Genomic DNA, 18537 nt, shown 5'->3' on the forward strand with positions numbered 1-18537 from the left:
ATGATCTTGAAGGCTGCCAGCCGGGGCTGTGGCCGTTTACCTTGTCTGCGTTTTCTCCCCTCTCGGGGCCGCAGGCTTCGGCAGCGGGATGGCCTACCTGCCGGCCGTGGTCATGGTGGGCAGGTACTTCCAGAAGAGGCGCGCGCTCGCCCAGGGTCTCAGCACCACCGGGACCGGCTTCGGCACGTTCCTCATGACGGTCTTGCTCAAGTACCTGTGCGCGGAGTACGGCTGGCGGAACGCCATGTTCATCCAGGGCGCCGTGTCCCTGAACCTGTGCGTGTGCGGGGCGCTCATGAGGCCGCTCTCGCCTGGGATGGACTGCGATGACCCCGAAGGGAAGGCGCCACACCACGTCCTGCCGGCTCACTCCACTGAATCGGTCAGGTCCAGTGGACACCTGGGGGAAGCCGAGGACAAGCCGGGGGGCCCCTGCACCGAGGACACCTCCCTCGGGGACGCGCCCGCCCAGGCGTGCCAGGAGAAAGCCGCACACACAGACATGTGCGCCTTCCGGCTTCTGAAGACGGTGAGCCAGCTGACCATGAGGGTCAGGAAGGGCTTCCGGGACTGGTACTCGGGCTATTTTGGGACAGCCTCGCTCTTTACTAATCGGATGTTTGTCGCCTTTATTTTCTGGGCTCTGTTTGCCTACAGCAGCTTCGTCATCCCTTTCATTCACCTCCCAGAAATAGTCAACTTGTACAAGTTATCAGAGCAAAATGATGTGTTCCCCCTGACTTCGATCATAGCCATAGTTCACATCTTTGGAAAAGTGGTCCTGGGCGTCGTGGCCGACCTACCCTGCATCAGCGTGTGGAATGTCTTCCTGATGGCCAACTTCACCCTGGTCCTCAGTATTTTTATTCTGCCCTTGATGCACACCTACGCCGGCCTGGCAGTCATCTGTGCCCTGATAGGCTTTTCCAGCGGTTATTTCTCCCTGATGCCAGTGGTGACGGAGGACTTGGTGGGGATTGAGCACCTGGCCAATGCCTACGGTATCATCATCTGTGCTAACGGCATCTCCGCGTTGCTGGGACCGCCTTTTGCAGGTAAACGCTTCAAGGCATTAAGAGCTTAGAGTGCATGTAGATAGGTCAGGTTCTTATTTATATTAAAAGCCCAGGATGAATATGAAGTAAGTTTCCATGTGTGCACATGCTCCTTTCTTCCCCCTCCCCATTCCTGCCCCCACTTTCTCATGTATAAATTTTAGCAAGTTAAAGGTCATTCATTCCCTTAGAATGTAGATGAACTTTTGGTCCTTAACCTGTGAGATAAATGGCCAGTCTGGTAAAACAGATGGTGCCATAGCTCAGAGCCTGTGCCCCATTAGAAGGAGGCAGTCTCTGCCAGTTCAAGCTGATATCACCAAGAAATAACAGAAAATCATGACTGGCTCTTCTATTGTTAGCCCCCTCCCCACCCCAACAACCCACGAGAAGCTAGGACTCTGCACTCTCAGATGACTTTTCCAGATTTTCAAAACACATCTGTAGATTCAACAGATCTGTGGGCTGGAGCTAGCCCTGTAAGAGTTTCTATGTGTGTGCTAAGTCTCTTCAGTCATGTCAGACTCTTCGCGATCCCATGGACTGTAGCCTACTAGGCTTCTCTATACATGGGATGGGATTCTCCAGGCAAGAACATTGGAGTGGGTTGTCATGCCCTCCTCCAGGGGATCTTCCCAACCCAGGGATCAAACCTGCATCTTTTATGTCTCCCGCCTTGGCAGGCGGGTTCTTTACCACTCGTGCCACCTGGGAAGCCCAGGAGTTTCCTACTGGTGCTGTAATAAATCGCCACAAACTTAGTGGCTTAAAACAGTACAAATGTATGATCTTACAGTTCTGGAGGTCAGAAGGCTAAACTGGATCACAGTGTGCCCAAACCAAGGTGTTGATGGAACTGCATTCTTTCTGGAAACTCTCTGGGGCAATCTGTTTGCTTGCCTTTTGCAGCTTCTGGGGACTGCCTGCTTTTTTGTCCCCTGGCCCCTTCCTCCATCATCTAAGCCAACAGCAGAGCATCTTCTCATTTCTCCGGGGTTCTGACTCTGCCACCTCCTCTCACTTTTATTTTTTATTTTTTTTCCATTTATTTTTATTAGTTGGAGGCTAATTACTTTACAATATTGTAGTGGTTTTTGCCATACATTGACATGAATCAGCCATGGATTTACATGTATTCCCCATCCCGATCCCCCGTCCCACCTCCCTCTCCATCCGATCCCTCTGGGCCTTCCCAGTGCACCAGCCCCGAGCACTTGTCTCATGCATCCAACCTGGGCTCTCCTCTCACTTTTAAAGATACCTGTACATGGGATGGAATAGGCATTGGGTCCACTGAATAATCCAGAAAAAAAACCCGTCTCAAGAGACCTCCAGTTGCCAACATCTAGGATGAGATCTCTCACATACATTCATCCCAGTTCACTGGAGAATTTGCTACTTGCATCGGGCATACCAGAAGCCATAGGTACCCAGGAGGAGTCCCATGGCTGGGCAGGTACCTCTCTGAACCTGTCATTCTGGGTGGGTTTTAAGCTTTGTGGCAGGTTGACCCAGTCCCCAAGAGGCCAGGTGCTGGGCAAAGTCACAGAGTCTTCCCATGGTCCTGACATTGAAGGCAGGAGCCTACAAAGCATGGCAGAGGCTGGAGTCAAATGTGAACACCAAGGTGATCTCTGGAGGTGGCTGTTGGGGCATCCAGGCCAGGACTGGCAGCAGTTGTCAGAGCTACCAGAAGTTCTGGGCAGGGTTTTCACCGGAGGAGCCTCACCTATTCAGATGTCCCACCCTCTCCTTTTCTGGCTGCTCCTGGCCCTTTATTCTTATATCCTGTGCAGAAATACTTCTTCCCAGTAGCTGGGGAAGCTCATGGATTCAGGCCAAAGCCCTCCCACCCCTTTCTTCCCAGTCTCTCTACAGGCCCACAGTCATCTCCCATCCTAGGGCCCCCCGGCAGAGGGCTTGTGCTAACTAACCCACCCATCGCTATGTCCCACCTCCCCGCCCCCCAACAAGATTTGAAGCTCCAGAAATTATATATATGTATTTTTTTATTCAACTGGTGCTTGGAAAGATTGAGGGCAGGAGGAGAAGGGGGCGACAGAGAATGAGGTAGTTGGGTGGCATCACCGAATCAGTGGACATGTGTTTGAGCAAACTCCCGGAGATACTGAAGGACAGAGGGGCCTGGCGGGCTACAGTCCATGGGGTCGTAAAGAGTTGGACACAACTTAGCAACTGAACAAAAACAGTTCAGCTGACAATGCTGGCAGCTGGCTGACTAAAGGCTTAAAATGCAAGAATTGCTTTAGGAAACCCAGAGGCTACATATGGGGCCCCTTCTGAGTCAGGCTGCTCCTATTTTCTGCTCATACACAGAAGTGCAAGCCAGCATTTCTAAGTGATAGTGAATATCTATAGCAATGCAGTAGACTGTTGGCAGCTGAAAACTGTTCAGTGATCTCATTGTATAGAATTCTCTATCAGTTAGGGATGCATTTTGTTGTAAAATCACACCCCAACAATAGTAGCTTAAATAGAGATTTAATTGTGTCACATAACCAGAAATCTGGAGTTCAGAAACTAGATGATGATATTGAGACAATGTCTCAAGATCCTCTTGGCCTTTTCCTCATGCTGGTTGCTCACAGTCACTCAGTGACTCCAGAGGCTCACTACAAACTTATTTGTAACAAGAAAGAGGAAGGGATGAAAGAGTCCCAGCAGACTTCCACTTATATCTAATTGGCCAGAACTGTGTCTCACAGTGAGTCTAAGCTTTAGGGGAAACTGAAAATTGGAGAACTTTGCTTTTTAGCCTCCGGACTAGAGGAAGGAAAGGAGAAAAGATTTGGAATGGGGGTCGGATCAATCAACCAGTGGTAACTTCCAAAGAAGTTAAATATCCATTAAGGGGATGGGGACTTTATCAGTGACTCATCCACCCTCTTGTTGGAAGTCCTTCAGATATATTGTGTGTGGAAATAGAATCTGCCATTGATGTTTCTTTGCATGATCAAGGGGTACTTTCTGCTTCTAATGGTCAGTCTGGAATTATTTTCTACTGATCCATTAGATTGCAATGGGCTTCCCTGATAGCTCAGTTGGTAAAGAATCCACCTGCAATGCAGGAGACCCCAGTTCGATTCCTGGGTCAGGAAGATCCCCTAGAGAAGGGCTAGGCTACCCGCTCAAGTATTCTTGGACTTCCCTTGTAGCTCAGCTGGTAAGGAATCCACCTGCAATGGGGGAGACATGGATTTGATCCCTGGGTTGGGAAAATCCCCTGGAGAAGGGAAAGGCTACCTGGCCTTTCTGGAATGGAATTCTTCCTTTCATGGAATTCTGGCCTGGAGAATTCCATGGACTGTCTAGGCCATGGGGTTGCAAAGAGTCGGACATGACTGAGTGACTTCACTTTCAGTTTTTCATTAGATTGCAATAGCACTATCACAAAGCAGCTGTGAGGTCCAGCATAAGTAATTCATGATCAGTGTTAATTAAAGCACCAAGGTTTGACAGCATGGTTTTCTTATCCCATCCCTATGGTCATTTCCTTTTCACACATTTGAATTCTAGTGCACTTTCTTGAGTGGAAGGGAAAGGAATTACAACTAGAAGATAGGGAGTCTGTAGCTGAATTTGATCCACGACAGATGGTAGAAACTGCTGTATTAATGGTGGATGTGTGTTAAATGCTGCCATGGTGTAGCCCCCCTATTCTCCTCTGTCCTTGGGATTCTCCAGGCAAAAGTGCTGGAGTGGGTAGCCATTCCCTTCTCTAGTGGACCTTCCCAACCTGGGTCTCCCACATTGCAGGCAGATTCTTTACCATCCGAGCCACGAGGGAATCCTCAAAATGCTGCCATGGAAATGCTAAAATCAATGTTCTGATGCACGTCTCCAGGCCAGCAACCTAAAGGGGCCTTTCCTTCTTTTTGTTTATTTCTTCTTCCCCTGAACCTATGTGCTGAGAAATGCTGAGCAGCGTGATTGGCCAACTGCATTGTGTTTAATTCATTGATCTTCCAGGCCAAGGAGCCACTATTGAAATGAGACACAAGGCCAGCCTTTATGCATTATAGCAGTGACTGGCAATATGAGTGACTAAATAACCACATTAAATTCTTGCTAGAAATTCCAGGTGGGCTAGAAATTATTACTTAGCTTGAAGTGCTATAAGGAAAATTACTGTTCACATTAGCTTTTTCTTTTTTAATGGGTTTAAAAATGAATGTGTTTTCCATTTTTCAAAGCAGTTTCTACTGGCATAAAAAAAATCTGGTACAATTTAGTAGCATGTTAGATAATCACACATTTCCATTTAGCAGAAGAATATGCAATCAAAGATATTGAACAGTCACTTCAACTGTGTCATTTAGCAACACAAACTTCTTGATGTAATTCATTGTATAATGTTCTGGGCATTCAGTTTGTCTCTTTTAAAAGACATAGTAATAGTAGATCCTTTTTTAGATGTTTCCAGGGTAAAGTATAGCAAAACTCAGCCACCAGATTTGACTGACCAAGAATCCACAATTATCTCCAGTATTCACACAAAATGTAACAGGCTAACAATAATTGGTAATGTTTTTTCATGAAGAGCTGGGAACACTTATTTATTAAGTAAGAAAAACAGCTATCACTCCTCATTTGATAGACTCAAATGAAAAAGGAATGCAAATTAATAAGGAACCAGATTTTACTTTGAAGCTGTTGATTTCAGTTGATGGTTGAATCAGGACTGCCAGGAATTCTGAGCTCCAAACCAAGGGATTGAGATCAGACCTATAGGGAGAGATGGGTGATGGATGAATGAGGTGTGCGTCTTCTCTGAAACGTGGCGTTTCTAAAGAGTTTTGTCCCCATGTGCTGGACTGAAGCACGTGATAAAAGTGCTGTCTCCTGACCTGCTTTGCATCCGACTCAGGACTGGGTTGAGTTCAAACTAGCGGAGATGGCAGGATCTGGAATCATTTCAGAATAAATCCTAAAGGTAGATTGGAGAAAACTATGGAATTAATTTAATGTAAAAATTAGGGCTACTCCTAACAATTTGCACTGTCAAATTGTTTGGTAAAGTTGGTTGCACTTTTTGAAAAATTGAGTTACTTTTAAAGATTGGGACATGTGAAGGTGCTTTTACAGAAGTTTATACTTTAAGAGGAAAGGTGAAAGACTTTAAAACATAACTAATTCAGTGTAAGGCTATAACAATATTTAGCGCTGTTTTCTATAGTCTGCAGGCAAGAGGGAAGATGGAGTGGTGCGATGGTAGGGTGTTCTCTAAGGATGATGGGTTTATTACTGTCCCCCCAGAAGGAGTAATAGTACACGTACAGTCAGGGTGCCAAGACAAATGTGCTTGAAACTCCAAAAAATTCAGAATGGCCTGTGCCTGTGGTTGAGTTCGGGGCATCAAGAGAGGTGGATAGGGGCCTTTTCACAGAGCCCTGGAGCTTGTACTCAACCACTTCTAACAAAAAAGTAAGTAAGTAAATAGTCTGAACTAAGTACATATTAATTTTCTAATGAGGATTTTGTCCTGTCTCCGAGTTCATGTTAAGCAATGGTGGGAAACCAACCTGTTCGAGCTGTTGGTTGTTTAGAGGCATTACTTTCCAACTCCCAATGATTTGATCATAGAAAAGTGAGGAATGAACTGTTAAACCGACAAGATCAACGTTCCTCTGGAATGAGTGGACTGTTAGGAGAACCTCGTTTGTATGTATTGATTTTTTACAAATTATAACTTAAGATAGTGCTGTCTTGTACTCTGCTTGTGAAGACATACCACTCAGCGTTATCTGCCAGTAAATTCTTCACTTCATCATAATTCATAGTGGTCCACAGCTGACAAATGGAGGCACGATCAAAGATGGATGTGTTTTTGTTCATATGTCAGTGAACTTTCTGATTCAGTGCTGAAGCTGAATCACGGTTTCTGGATTATATACGTAATCTTATCTGTCCCTCTTGTCTCAAACTGGAGAGTAAAAAAAGATGATAGAACATTTACTAAGCCACGTTTAAAGATTCTGATATTCTCTTCTTTTATGTATCAAATAACAGACTCAAAAGCTTGGTTTACTTTTAAAGTATATCCAGAATTCATAGCTTCTGAGGGATTTTTGAAAGTGTACATTTTTGGTGTTTTTCTTTATGATGGCCTTGACTCATTCAGGCACATTAAGCGCTGGCTACAATAAGCAAGAGATACAAATAACCCCCAGGAAGTCAGAGGAACTAGTTTACACATTTAGCAGTTGATTTTGTGTAGCTATTTGTTGGTGGGAGAGGGTTGTAAGTTACATTTATGCATTCATTTGCAGTATCATTAGATACTTTTTTAAAGTGGCCATGGAATACTATGTTTGGTCATTAAATCATTTATATTTTTCTTATGCCTCTGCTAATTAATACCCTTGTTGAAATGGGAAAAAGTGAATGTTTACATTTTTACCATAAATAAAATTCTTTGTCTAGCTTAATCCTCTCAGCTTGCATAACTGGCAATGCGGGGACCATGACATGTGACTGATCCTTAGAATTAATCACTGAAGTGAATGAAACATCATGCTTCATAGTTTCTGAAGCTTTTTTTTTTACATTTTAGCTTCTCTGAAGTCAGAATGCCTTTTACAGAGTTCTAAGAAAACATCAAGTCATATTTTAATTGACAATGTATTCCTTTTTTATTGATATGTAAGATAATGATGGATGGCATCACCAACTCGATGGACATGAGTTTGAATAAACTCCAGGAGTTGGTGATGGACAGGGAGGCCTGGTGTGCTGCAATTCATGGGGTCACAAAGAGTCAGACATGACTGAGCGACTGAACTGAACTGAACTGAAGATAATGATGCATCATGTAATTCATGGTATCTTGGAATCCATGAAATATGGTAGTGTTTTACGAAGTCCCTAGTAAGATCATTATATGAAAGTATCAGACTAATGTTGTTGTTGTTTAGTTGCCAAGTCTTGTCCAACTCTTTTTGCGACCCCAAGTACTGTAGCCCACCAGGCTCCTCTGTCCCTGGGATTTCCCAGGCAAGAAACCTGGAGTGGGTTGCCATTTCCTTCTCCAGTGAATCTTCCCAACCCAGGAATCAAACCTGTGTCTCCTGCATTGGCAGGTGTATTCTTTACCCCGAGCCACTAGGGAAGCCCATAAGACTATAATGTTAAGAGTAAAGTATTTTTAAAAGAACTGATAACTTAGCATTTAAGGCTGTATCTTTGGCAATTTAAACTTTCATAAGTTTAAATATATATTACGGTTTATAGCTGTAAATGTGAAGATAAAACCTAGAAATTCTGATTCTTCTCGAACAGATGTTTACCCTCATATACTTCAGAATGAATCAAAGTTCAAGTATCTTCCACTCAGCCTCTTTGGATACACACTAGAAACTTCTTCGGAAATGTTTTGAGGTTTTAGAAAAGATTCGTGTAAAAAGAAAATTGTTAGAGTCACTTTTCACTGTTGGCTTTGTGCCAGCTTAAAAGTCACCCTCATATACACAGTGGAATGTTACTCAGCCATTAAAAAGAATGCATTTGAATCAGTTCTAATGAGGTGGATGAAACTGGAGCCTATTATACAGAGTGAAGTCGGCCAGAAAGAAAAACACCAATACAGTATACTAACGCATATATATGGAATTTAGAAAGATGGTAACGATGACCCTGTATGCGAGACAGAAAAAGAGACACAGATATGTTGAACAGTCTTTTGGACTCTGTGGGAGAGGGCGAGGATGGGATGATATGGGAGAATGGCATTGAAACATAAATTATCATATGTGAAACGAATCGCCAGTCCAGGTTTGATGCATGAGACAGGGTGCTCAGGGCTGGTGCACTGGGATGACCCAGAGGGACGGGATGGGGAGGGGGGTTCAAGATGGGGAACATATGTACACCCATGGAGGATTCAAGTCGATGTATGGCAAAACCGATACAATATTATAAAGTAAAATAAAAAAAAAGATGTTTAAAAAAAAAAAAAAAAGATGTTACCCCCAAGGGCTATGAGCCACATTTTTCCCATAGGATGGCCAGCTATGGGTCATTGCCTTTAAAAGCACCCCAGTGGCTTTAAAGGTAAATGTAGTCATTCCCAGGCACGGAGAACTCAGGTTCCAACAGACCAGACTTAAAAATGGCTACATGAAATGTCTGGGGCATTAAACGACATATAATAAATTCTTAGAAAATTACTTATAGTAGCAATAAATGTTTGCTTTGTGTTCTTGACTTTGTTATCTCAACTTCGTTACGCTGAATATATTCTTTTCTGTTTTGTAGGGTGGATCTACGACATCACCCAAAAATATGACTTTTCCTTCTATATAAGCGGTTTACTCTACATGGTAGGAATCCTCTTTTTACTCATTCAACCGTGTATTCAAATTATAGAACAATCCAGAAAAAAATACATGGATGGTGCAAATGTGTAGTGTCCTGTGATGTTCCATGTAAGGTTTCCTTGTCATACTCATGCATCCCTCACATGGTTACTGTGAGGAGCCTGTGACATATCGTGGGAAAGTTGTCCCGTAACTGACACTGTTGTTTTAAATGCCGTTGCCATGGCTTCATGTGAAAGCAGCGCTGCCTTTCCGTGTGGGGAGAGCGCTATGGACCACATACACCTTAGCGAGGACAGTGTCCTGCAAAGACAGCTTGTTGAATCACTGGTAGAAATGCCCTTCTAAAAACTATCTCATCATCCATACTCGGACTAGGGTTTTAGACATAGCTTTTAAAACAGAATGATAGCTTCTCAACCTCGTTACTTCTTTGTAATGTGAAAATAAGGTGTTTAAGTGCTTCCGGAAAACTTAACAGTTACAGGTTTCCCCTGCTTTTTGAAAGCGCTTTTCACTACTTTGCTTTTACAAAAGACCTGCATTAGTTTTTGCTCACAGTAAAAACTAGAGGAGGATTTTTGCGTTTACAAAAAAAGGGGAACCTTGTTCAGCATTTGTTTTGCTGCGAACCTTTGTAGAGTCGGTGCCAAGCTCCCTCCCAGGAACCACACAGGCATCTCAGCATCAAGTCGCCAGAACTTTGGATGGTGTCTATGAGCATCCGTGCTTGATCTCAGTTTATTTGTGCATCCATTAGCAAGATGTGTCCGGAGGTCATGGCTTCTTTGCTTTATGCCATTTCAATTAAGGTTTCATAGAATGCTCTCTGCTTTCAGACGGTGGAGGAAACCTGTAAATGAATTTTAAGCACAAGAAAATGCTAGACTTCAGAAATTATTACAGGGAGCTATCGCTCTACCAGTGCTAAACAAAGGCAGACCCTAATTTCAAAGGCAATGCATTTAGTACAATTAGAGAAACACAGTTTATATTTTTATTAAAGAATTCTGCAGCTAGGGCATACAATTTCTAAATCTTTCTCTAAACATAGCATTTGCCATTACTCCTAATGCAGTAGTATCTAGTTATAAACTGAATCTTGAGGCAAATCTTAATAAATAAATAATATAAATAATCTCCTTAGTGAAAGTCTTATTTGTGCATATAACCATTGAGTCAAGGGCTAAAATTTAAGCACTTTTATTCATTTTATTGGCCTCTTAGTTTATCCGCATGCTCTGGGGCCTATAAAATTTTTTTTCTGGGTTTCTCTTACCCAGTAAATAAAGTGGAAAATGAATTGCTGATTGACATGTAAAGCTGGTTGTTTAAGTCATTTGTAAAGCATGTTACTAATCCCAAATATAAGACTATCACGTTGTGAGCATAATAAACAAAAGGCCCTTGGTCCAAACGTCTGTGCGCCAGACATTGGAGTGGTGGTGACAAGCAGCCCTTCTCCAATGCCTCTTGCTGGGCTATGTTGTGTCGATGATGCCATCCAACCGTCTCATCCTCCGTCACCCCTTCTACCTCCTGCCCTCAGTCTTTCCCAGCATCAGTTCATTCGCCTGAGCTCAGCACAGTTTTTAAAATAGTTCTCTTGATTGATTTCATACCGAAGATAACTATGATTCATGACATCGAGTAATGCTCTTCCTTTATCGGAGATCTCTATTTTTCTAAGCCAAACATTTTTCAGACTGCAAAATGTTCTTCTGAGAATCGTTTTGAAATTTCTGGCTGCCTTACTTGTTTACACCTATTTTAGAACTATTTAAATTTTCACTCACGATTTGCTTATCACACACACACAAATATTTTAATATCCTTGCCAGTGTCTTGGGTCAAGTTTATCTAAAGTGAGTACAGACCATTCTCAATTAGCCTTGGTGATTAGACAGGAATGGTACTAGAAACTGGAGTCACAGAATGTTACCCCAGTCTAATTTTAGCCAGCTGTTTCAGTCTTTTACTCCACCAAACCCTTCAGAGCTGTTAACAAGTGATTACATGCACACATTTCCTTTTTGTTTCATCTCCATTATTTCCTGCTCTAATGTCTAGTGGGAGGGGTTGTGTAATGAAAGGGACCACCAAAATAACAATAATAATAAAAGGCAGCTAATGGAAAGGAGGAACAAAAGCATGGCTAATATACCCACACAATATTACCTCCAATGATTCGAGAATTGCCTGTAAATTATGATAGATAATAAATTGCATGTCATACTCCATTTGGTCCAACACGACCTGTTTGTTATCGTGACAGCTTTGGTTGCTATGAAAAGAACCTACTCTCTGTTTTTGATAAAGGTAATCTTCAATGCTGACACAGTGTTTTTTCTCTCAATATATATTTACCATTAAATTAGGATGATTAGATTGAAAATCATGTTGTGGGTTTTAAAACTGACAACACTGCTTCCTTACTTTCATTTACTGACACGATCAAATTAACAAGTTGTTGTTTAGTCACTCAGTCGTGTCTGATTCCTTGTGATCCCATGGACTGCAGCACGCCAGGCTTCCCTGTCCTTCACTATCTCCCTGAGTGTGCTCAAATTCATGTCCGTTGTGTCGATGATGCCATCCAACCGTCTCATCCTCCGTCACCCCTTCTACCTCCTGCCCTCAGTCTTTCCCAGCATCAGGATCTTTTCCAGTGAATTTGCTCTTCACATCAGGTGGCCAAAATTTTAGAACTTCAGCTTCAGCATCAGCCCTTCCAATAAATGTTCAGGATTGATTTCCTTTAGGATTAACTGGTTTGATCTTCCTTGCAGTCCAGGGGACCCTCAAGAGTCTTCTCCAGGCAGAGTTAAATATTTGGAATGGTGCTATATAGCCAGTGTCAATGTTTGCACTGTTAGTTGTGCATCACAAATACAAACTTTTTATCCAATGATCCAGCTGTGGTTAACTATCCAAGTTAGACCTGCTCATGTTCAGTTCATCCAGTTGTTTGTTGATTTACTGTATTTATGGAAGTGATGATTTCTTCCAAATCAAGTCCTCATTTTACAAAGAGTAAATCTTACTTGCAATATTCATGTTGCCAACAGAAAAAAAGAGAATGCTTGTAAAGAATTACAGCAAATACATTCATATATCCTGTTTAAAATATTATTTACAGTTCTCTGAAGATATTATAAAGAGTTGATTGTAATGTTATATGCTTTATAGGTTTCCCCTCATGTATTCAAATAATTTTATTTACATATAACTAAATAAATTTTGTCCTCTTTAAAGTTGGTCAGTGAGTTTCTGTACAAAATCTTTATTTTCTTGGTTTTAAGAGGAAAATGCCTAAGTGCTGATTATCAGTTCGGTTCTTTCCCTGGAAGAGTTTTTTTCTAGGTGTGATTACCAAACCTGCTTCCCAGGCGGCACAGTGGTAAAGAATCCACTTGCCAATGCAGGAGACACAAGACGTGGCTTCGATCTCTGGGTAGGGAAGATCCCCTGGGGTAGGAAATGGCAACCCACTTCAGTATTCTTGCCTGAAAAATCCCATGGACAGAGGAGCCCAGTGGGGGCTACGTAGAGTTGCAAAGAATCAGACATGACTGAGTGACTGAGCGCCAAACCACCTGGAGAAAATTACCTGACACCAACTGTTAGAAGGGCCAAGTTTAGCTCCAAAATTTAAAAGGTTAAAAACCTTTTAACTGAGCAACTACGTTTCTAAAGTTTTTTGTACATGAACAAAGACAAATGAATAAGGGTTGTTTGATTTATTGTTTGCTATATAAAAGACTGGATATAATTTAAATGTCCATCAGTGGGAACTGCTTAATAAAGTATGGTATTTATGCAAATATTACAAAGAGACAGATCCATCTGTAAAATTAGAAAACAGTATTCAAGATATATTGCTAAGAGAAAAAAATCAAGATGTGTTTAATGTACTGCTGATTACGTTTTTGCTAACTACAAAAAAGGTAATTCATGGCTTGTGTCTGTTCATATATATATAGAATATTTCTGGAAGGAAACACAAAAAAATCATTAACAGTGTTCTGCTCTGGGGAGGAAAGTTTGGGTTCTGGGGTGGGACTGACATTTTCCCTTATACACAGGATGTTTTTCCAATTCAAAACTTGTGTCCAAATTTTTTTTTCGTGTTTCATCTATTTATTTATTTTTAGGCCACAAGGTATGTGGGATCTTTAGTTTCCCAAGCAGGGGTCAAACCCACACTCTCTGCATTGGAAGCATGGAGTCTTAACAACTGAACTGCCAGGGAAGTCCCCAGAATTGTTTTAAATGCAGGTTCCTGGAGCTACATAAAAACCTAGTGGATTGGAGTCTTGGGGAATGGGGCCAATAAATCTTCCTTGTAGATAAGCTTATCAGTTGATTCTTGTTGTTGTTGACAGTCACTTAGTTGTGTCTGACTCGTTGTGACCCCATGGACTGCAGCACTCCAAGCTTCCCTGTCCTTCACCATCTCCCAGAGCTTGGTCAAACTCATGTCCATTGAGTCGGTGATGTCATCCAACCACCTCCTCCTCTGTCACCACCTTTTCCTCTTACCTTCAATCTTTCCCAGCATCAGGGTCTTTTCTAACAAGTCAGCTCTTTGCCATCAGGTGGCCAAAGTACTGGAGCTTCAGCTTCAGCATCAGTCCTTCCAATGAATATTCAGGATTGATTTCCTTTAGGATTAACTGGTTTGATCTCCTTGCAGTCCAACAGACTCTCAAGAGTTTTCCCCAAACCACAATTCAAAAGCATCAATTCTTCAATGCTCAGCCTTCTTTATGGTCCAGCTCTCACATCCATACATGACTACTGGAAAAACCAAAGCTTTGACTACACGGACCTTTGTTGGCAAAGTAATGTCTCTGCTTTTTAATATGTTGTCTAGGTTTGTCATAGCTTTTCTTCCAAGAATCAAGTCTTTTAATTTCATGGCCGTAGTCACCATCTACACTGATTATGGAGCCCAAGAAAATAAAGTCAGTCACTGTTTTCATTGTTCCTCCATCTATTTGCCATGAAGTGATGGGACCAGATGCCATGGTCTTAGTTTTCGGAATGTTGAAATTTAAGCCAGCTTTTTCACTCTCCTCTTTCACTTTTATCCATAGGCTCTTTAGTTCTTCACTTTCTGCCATTAGGGTGGTATCATCTGCATATCTGAGGTTATTGATACTTCTCCTGGCAATCTTGATTCCAGCTTCTGCTTCATCCAGCCCGGCACTTCACATGATGTACTGATGTAGTCTGCATATAAGTTAAATAAGCAGGGTGACAATATACAGCCTTGACATATTCCTTCCCCAATTTGGAACCAGTCTGTTCCATGTCCTTTTCTAACTGTTGCCTCTTGACCTGCGTACAGGTTTCTCAGGAGGCATGTAAAGTGTTTCCATCTCTTTAAGAATTTTCCACAGTGTGTTGTGATCCACACAGTCAAAGGCTTTAGCGTAGTCAATGAAGAATAAATTGATGTTTTTCTGGAATTCTCTTGTTTTTTCCTGTGATCCAACGAATGTTGACAATTTAATGTTTCCTTTGCTGTTTCTAAATCCAGCTTGAACATTTGGAATTTCTTGGTTCACATACTATTGAAGACTAGCTTGGAGAATTTTGAGCATTACTTTGCTAACATGTGAAATGAGTGCAATTGTGCAATCATTTGAACATTCTTTGGCTTTGCCTTTCTTTGGGATGGGGATGAAAATTGACCTTTTCCAGTCCTGCGTACACTGCTGAGTTTTCCAGATTTTCTGGCATATTGAGTGCAGCACTTTCACAGCATCATCTTTTAGGATTTGAAATAGCTCAGTTGGAATTCCATCAGCTCCACTAGTTTTGTTTGTAGTGATGCTTCCTAAGGCCCACTTGACTTTGCACTCCAGGATGTCTGGTTCTAGGTGAGTGATCACACCATTGTGGTTATCTGGGTCATTCAAATCTTTTTTGTATAGTTCTTCTGTGTAATCTTGCCACTTCTTCTTAATATCTTCTGCTTCTGTTAGGTCCATACCATTTGTGTCCTTTATTGTGCCATCTTTGCATGAAATGTTCCATCAGTATTTATAATTTTCTTGAAGAGATCTCTAGTCTTTCCCATTCTATTGTTTTCCTCTATTTCTTTGCATTGATCACTGAGGAAGGCTTTATCATCTCTCCTTGCTATTCTTTGGAATTCTGCATTCAGGTGGGTATATCTTTCATTTTCTCCTTTGCCTTTAGTTTCTCTGGACTTCCCTGGTGGCTCAGACGGTAAAGCGTCTGCCTGCAATGCGAGAGAACTGGGTTCAATCCCTGGGTCAGGAAGATCCCCTGGAGAAGGAAATGGCAACCCACTTCAGTACTCTTGCCTAGAAAATTTCGTGGACTGAGGAGCCTGGTAGGCTGCAGTCCACAGGGTCGCAAAGAGTCAGACACGACTGAGCGATTTCACTTTCTTTCTTTCTCTTGTTTTCTTAGCTATTTTTAAGGTCTCTTCAGACAACTATTTTGCCTTTTTGCATTTCTTTTTCTTGATGATGGTCTTGATCACTGCTTCCTGTACAGTGTTACAAACCTCTGTCCATAGTTCTTCAGGCACTCTATCAGATCTAATCCGTTGAATCTATCTGTCACTTCCACTGTAAGGGATTTGGTATCAGTCATACTTGAATGGTCTAGTGGTTTTCCCTGCTTTCTCCAATTTAAGTCTGAATTTTTCAATAAGGAGTTCATGATCTGAGCCAGTCAGCTCCCAGTCTTATTTTTGCTGACTGTATAGAGCTTCTCCATCTTCAGCTGCAAAGAATATAATCAATTTTATTATGGTATTGACCATCTGGTAATATCCATATGTAGAGTCATCTCTTATTTTGCTGGAAGAGAGCGTTTGCTATGACCAGTGGCTTCTCTTGGCAAAACTCTGTTAGCCTCTGTCCTGCTTCATTTTGTACTACAAGGCCAAGTGAAAGAAAGTGAAAGTTGCTCAGTCATGTCTGACTTTTTGTGAACCAATGGACTATAGTGTCCATGAAATTCTCCAGGCCAGAATACTGGAGTAGGTAGCCGTTCCCTTCTCCAGGGGATCTTCCCAACCCAGGGATTGAACTCAGGTCTCCCACATTGCAGATGGATTCTTTAGCAGCTGAGCCACCAGGGAAGACCAGACTTTCCTGTTACTCCAGGTATCTCTTGAGTTCCTACTTTTGCATTCCAGTTCATTTATGGTCACTAAAATTGGAGACCAGCTTTCAGTATATTTAAGAGTAACACATTCCAGGGACTTCTCTGGTGGTCCAGTGGTTAAGACTCCATGCTTCTACTTCAGGAGCTGTGGGTTTGATCCCTGGTCAGGAAACTAAGATCCTGCATTCCCTTCAGCAGGACCAAAAAATAAAGCATTCCAGCCAATTTGAAAAAGCAACAACAACAAAAAAGAAAAAGCAACAGTGAGTTTATTAGCATGTTTTTTTTCCTTTTGCTAATCACTACCAGTGTAACACTTTGATAAAGAGAAACTTGTGTTATTATTGTATTTTAACAAATTAAAGATAATTTGTTTTCCTGTTACAACAGTATTATGTTACATGTTCATTGATATACTGAATTTGATAAGCATATAAGTATGTATTAGTACACTGAAATTAGAATAAAAATAAGCAACAAGAAGAAAAAAATGTAAATGTAATTCTAATACTCGGATATAGACATTGCAATATCTTTTATATCTTCTTAGTCTTTGTGTGTTTCACAAAAATCACTTTTATACTTTAAATTATAATTTATAATTAAATGTTATTATAAAGCAAATTATAATGTGTTCTTTGCATGAACACTGTGTCAGTGACATCTCTCTGTGTCAGTTGATATGCATCTTCAGTCCAGTAGTCTCAACCAGCTTTTTCACTCCAGCACAACTGAGGGATTAAACATAGTTTTGATAATGGTATTCTATGTCAATTCTTTCTTAAGGGGCAAGGAGATGGGGCAGCAAGGAGGGAGAAAAAATGGTCAATTTATGTCCAAAAAAACTCCATGTGACAAATACCTATCTGCAATATCACTTTTAACGATTGTATAAATTATGATGTTTTAAAAAACAAACTTCCCTGGCAGCTCAGTGGTAAAGAATCCACCTGTCAATGCAGGAGACACAGATTTGATCCCTGATCCAGGAGGATCCCACATGCCATGGAGCAACTAAGCCTGTGTGCCACAACTACTGAAGCCCATGCTAGAGGCTACACTTTGCACAAGAGAAGCCACTACAGTGAGAAGCCCGTGCACTGCAACTAGGGGGTAAGCCCCTGCTCACCGCAACTAGAGAAAAATCCAAGCAAAGCAATGAAGACCCAGCCAGTAAAGAACCACCAAAAATAAGTAAATCTTTTTTTTAAAAAATAAAAACAAATTCCTGATTGTTGGCCACTTAGGTTGTTTCTGATTTTTAACCATAATGTGTAATGTTGTGATAAATACTTCTCTCAACCTCCAATTGATTTCAGGTGCTCATCCTGACTCCCTTGCTTTGATTATTTCCTTCTTTCAGGATGAAATTCTGGTCAATTACTATCTATGGAGCATTCCTAGTACATAGTATTTTTATTCCACTTTGTGCCTCCATAGTTCCTTTCCATTCAACAGATGTAAACTGGGCTCCTAATAGAACAGGGCCAGCTCATGCAAAGTGCTTGCCTGCATGCAAAGGAAGCTACTGTTACTAAAAGTGACAATTTGATAAGAAAGCTAAGGGAAATTAGACTTGTGACCTGCTTAAATGAAATTGTAATTAATAATGTAAAATACATAGAGGCTCAAGAAAACAATTGAAGAACCATCCCTAGGTATGTCTACTTATCAAAATTGAAGGACACAGACTACAAATCCTAGACTTAGAGTTCTCAAACTCTTGGGTCTCAGGTCCCCAGTGAAGTCCCAAAGAGCTTCTGTTTTTATAGGCTATATCTTATTGATATTTACCATATTAGGAAACAAAACTAAGAAAATTTAAAAATATTTATGTTATTCATTCTAAAATAACAATGAACTCACATTCATATAAAACATTTTTTGAAAAGTAACCATATTTCTCAAAAAAAAATTTTAGTAAGAGTAGTGACATTGTTTTACATTTTTGCAAATTTCTTTAATATTTGGATTAATAGAAGACAGTTGGGGGT

The 18537-nt window shown here is 41.4% G+C and overlaps 1 protein-coding gene across 3 annotated transcripts in view; it reads left to right on the forward strand.

Moving 5' to 3' along the window:
- Nucleotides 1-17564, forward strand: part of SLC16A14 (solute carrier family 16 member 14) — a 37356-nt gene extending 19792 nt beyond the window's left edge. Inside the window, exons 4-6 of one of the 3 annotated variants that reach the window (XM_043909783.1) lie at nucleotides 75-1055; nucleotides 9330-9394; nucleotides 17506-17564. In XM_043909783.1, the coding sequence (XP_043765718.1) occupies nucleotides 75-1055; nucleotides 9330-9394; nucleotides 17506-17520 (1061 nt within the window). In that variant the 3' untranslated portion in view covers nucleotides 17521-17564. Of the gene's footprint in view, nucleotides 1-74; nucleotides 1056-9329; nucleotides 11632-16741; nucleotides 17307-17505 lie in introns of those variants that run through there. The other 2 variants (XM_043909782.1, XM_043909781.1) reach the window with 2 other exon arrangements.
- The last annotated feature ends 973 nt before the right edge of the window (nucleotides 17565-18537 follow it).

This window comes from Cervus elaphus, chromosome 8, assembly GCF_910594005.1.
Source record: "Cervus elaphus chromosome 8, mCerEla1.1, whole genome shotgun sequence".
In the NCBI taxonomy this organism is placed as follows: Eukaryota; Metazoa; Chordata; class Mammalia; order Artiodactyla; family Cervidae; genus Cervus; species Cervus elaphus.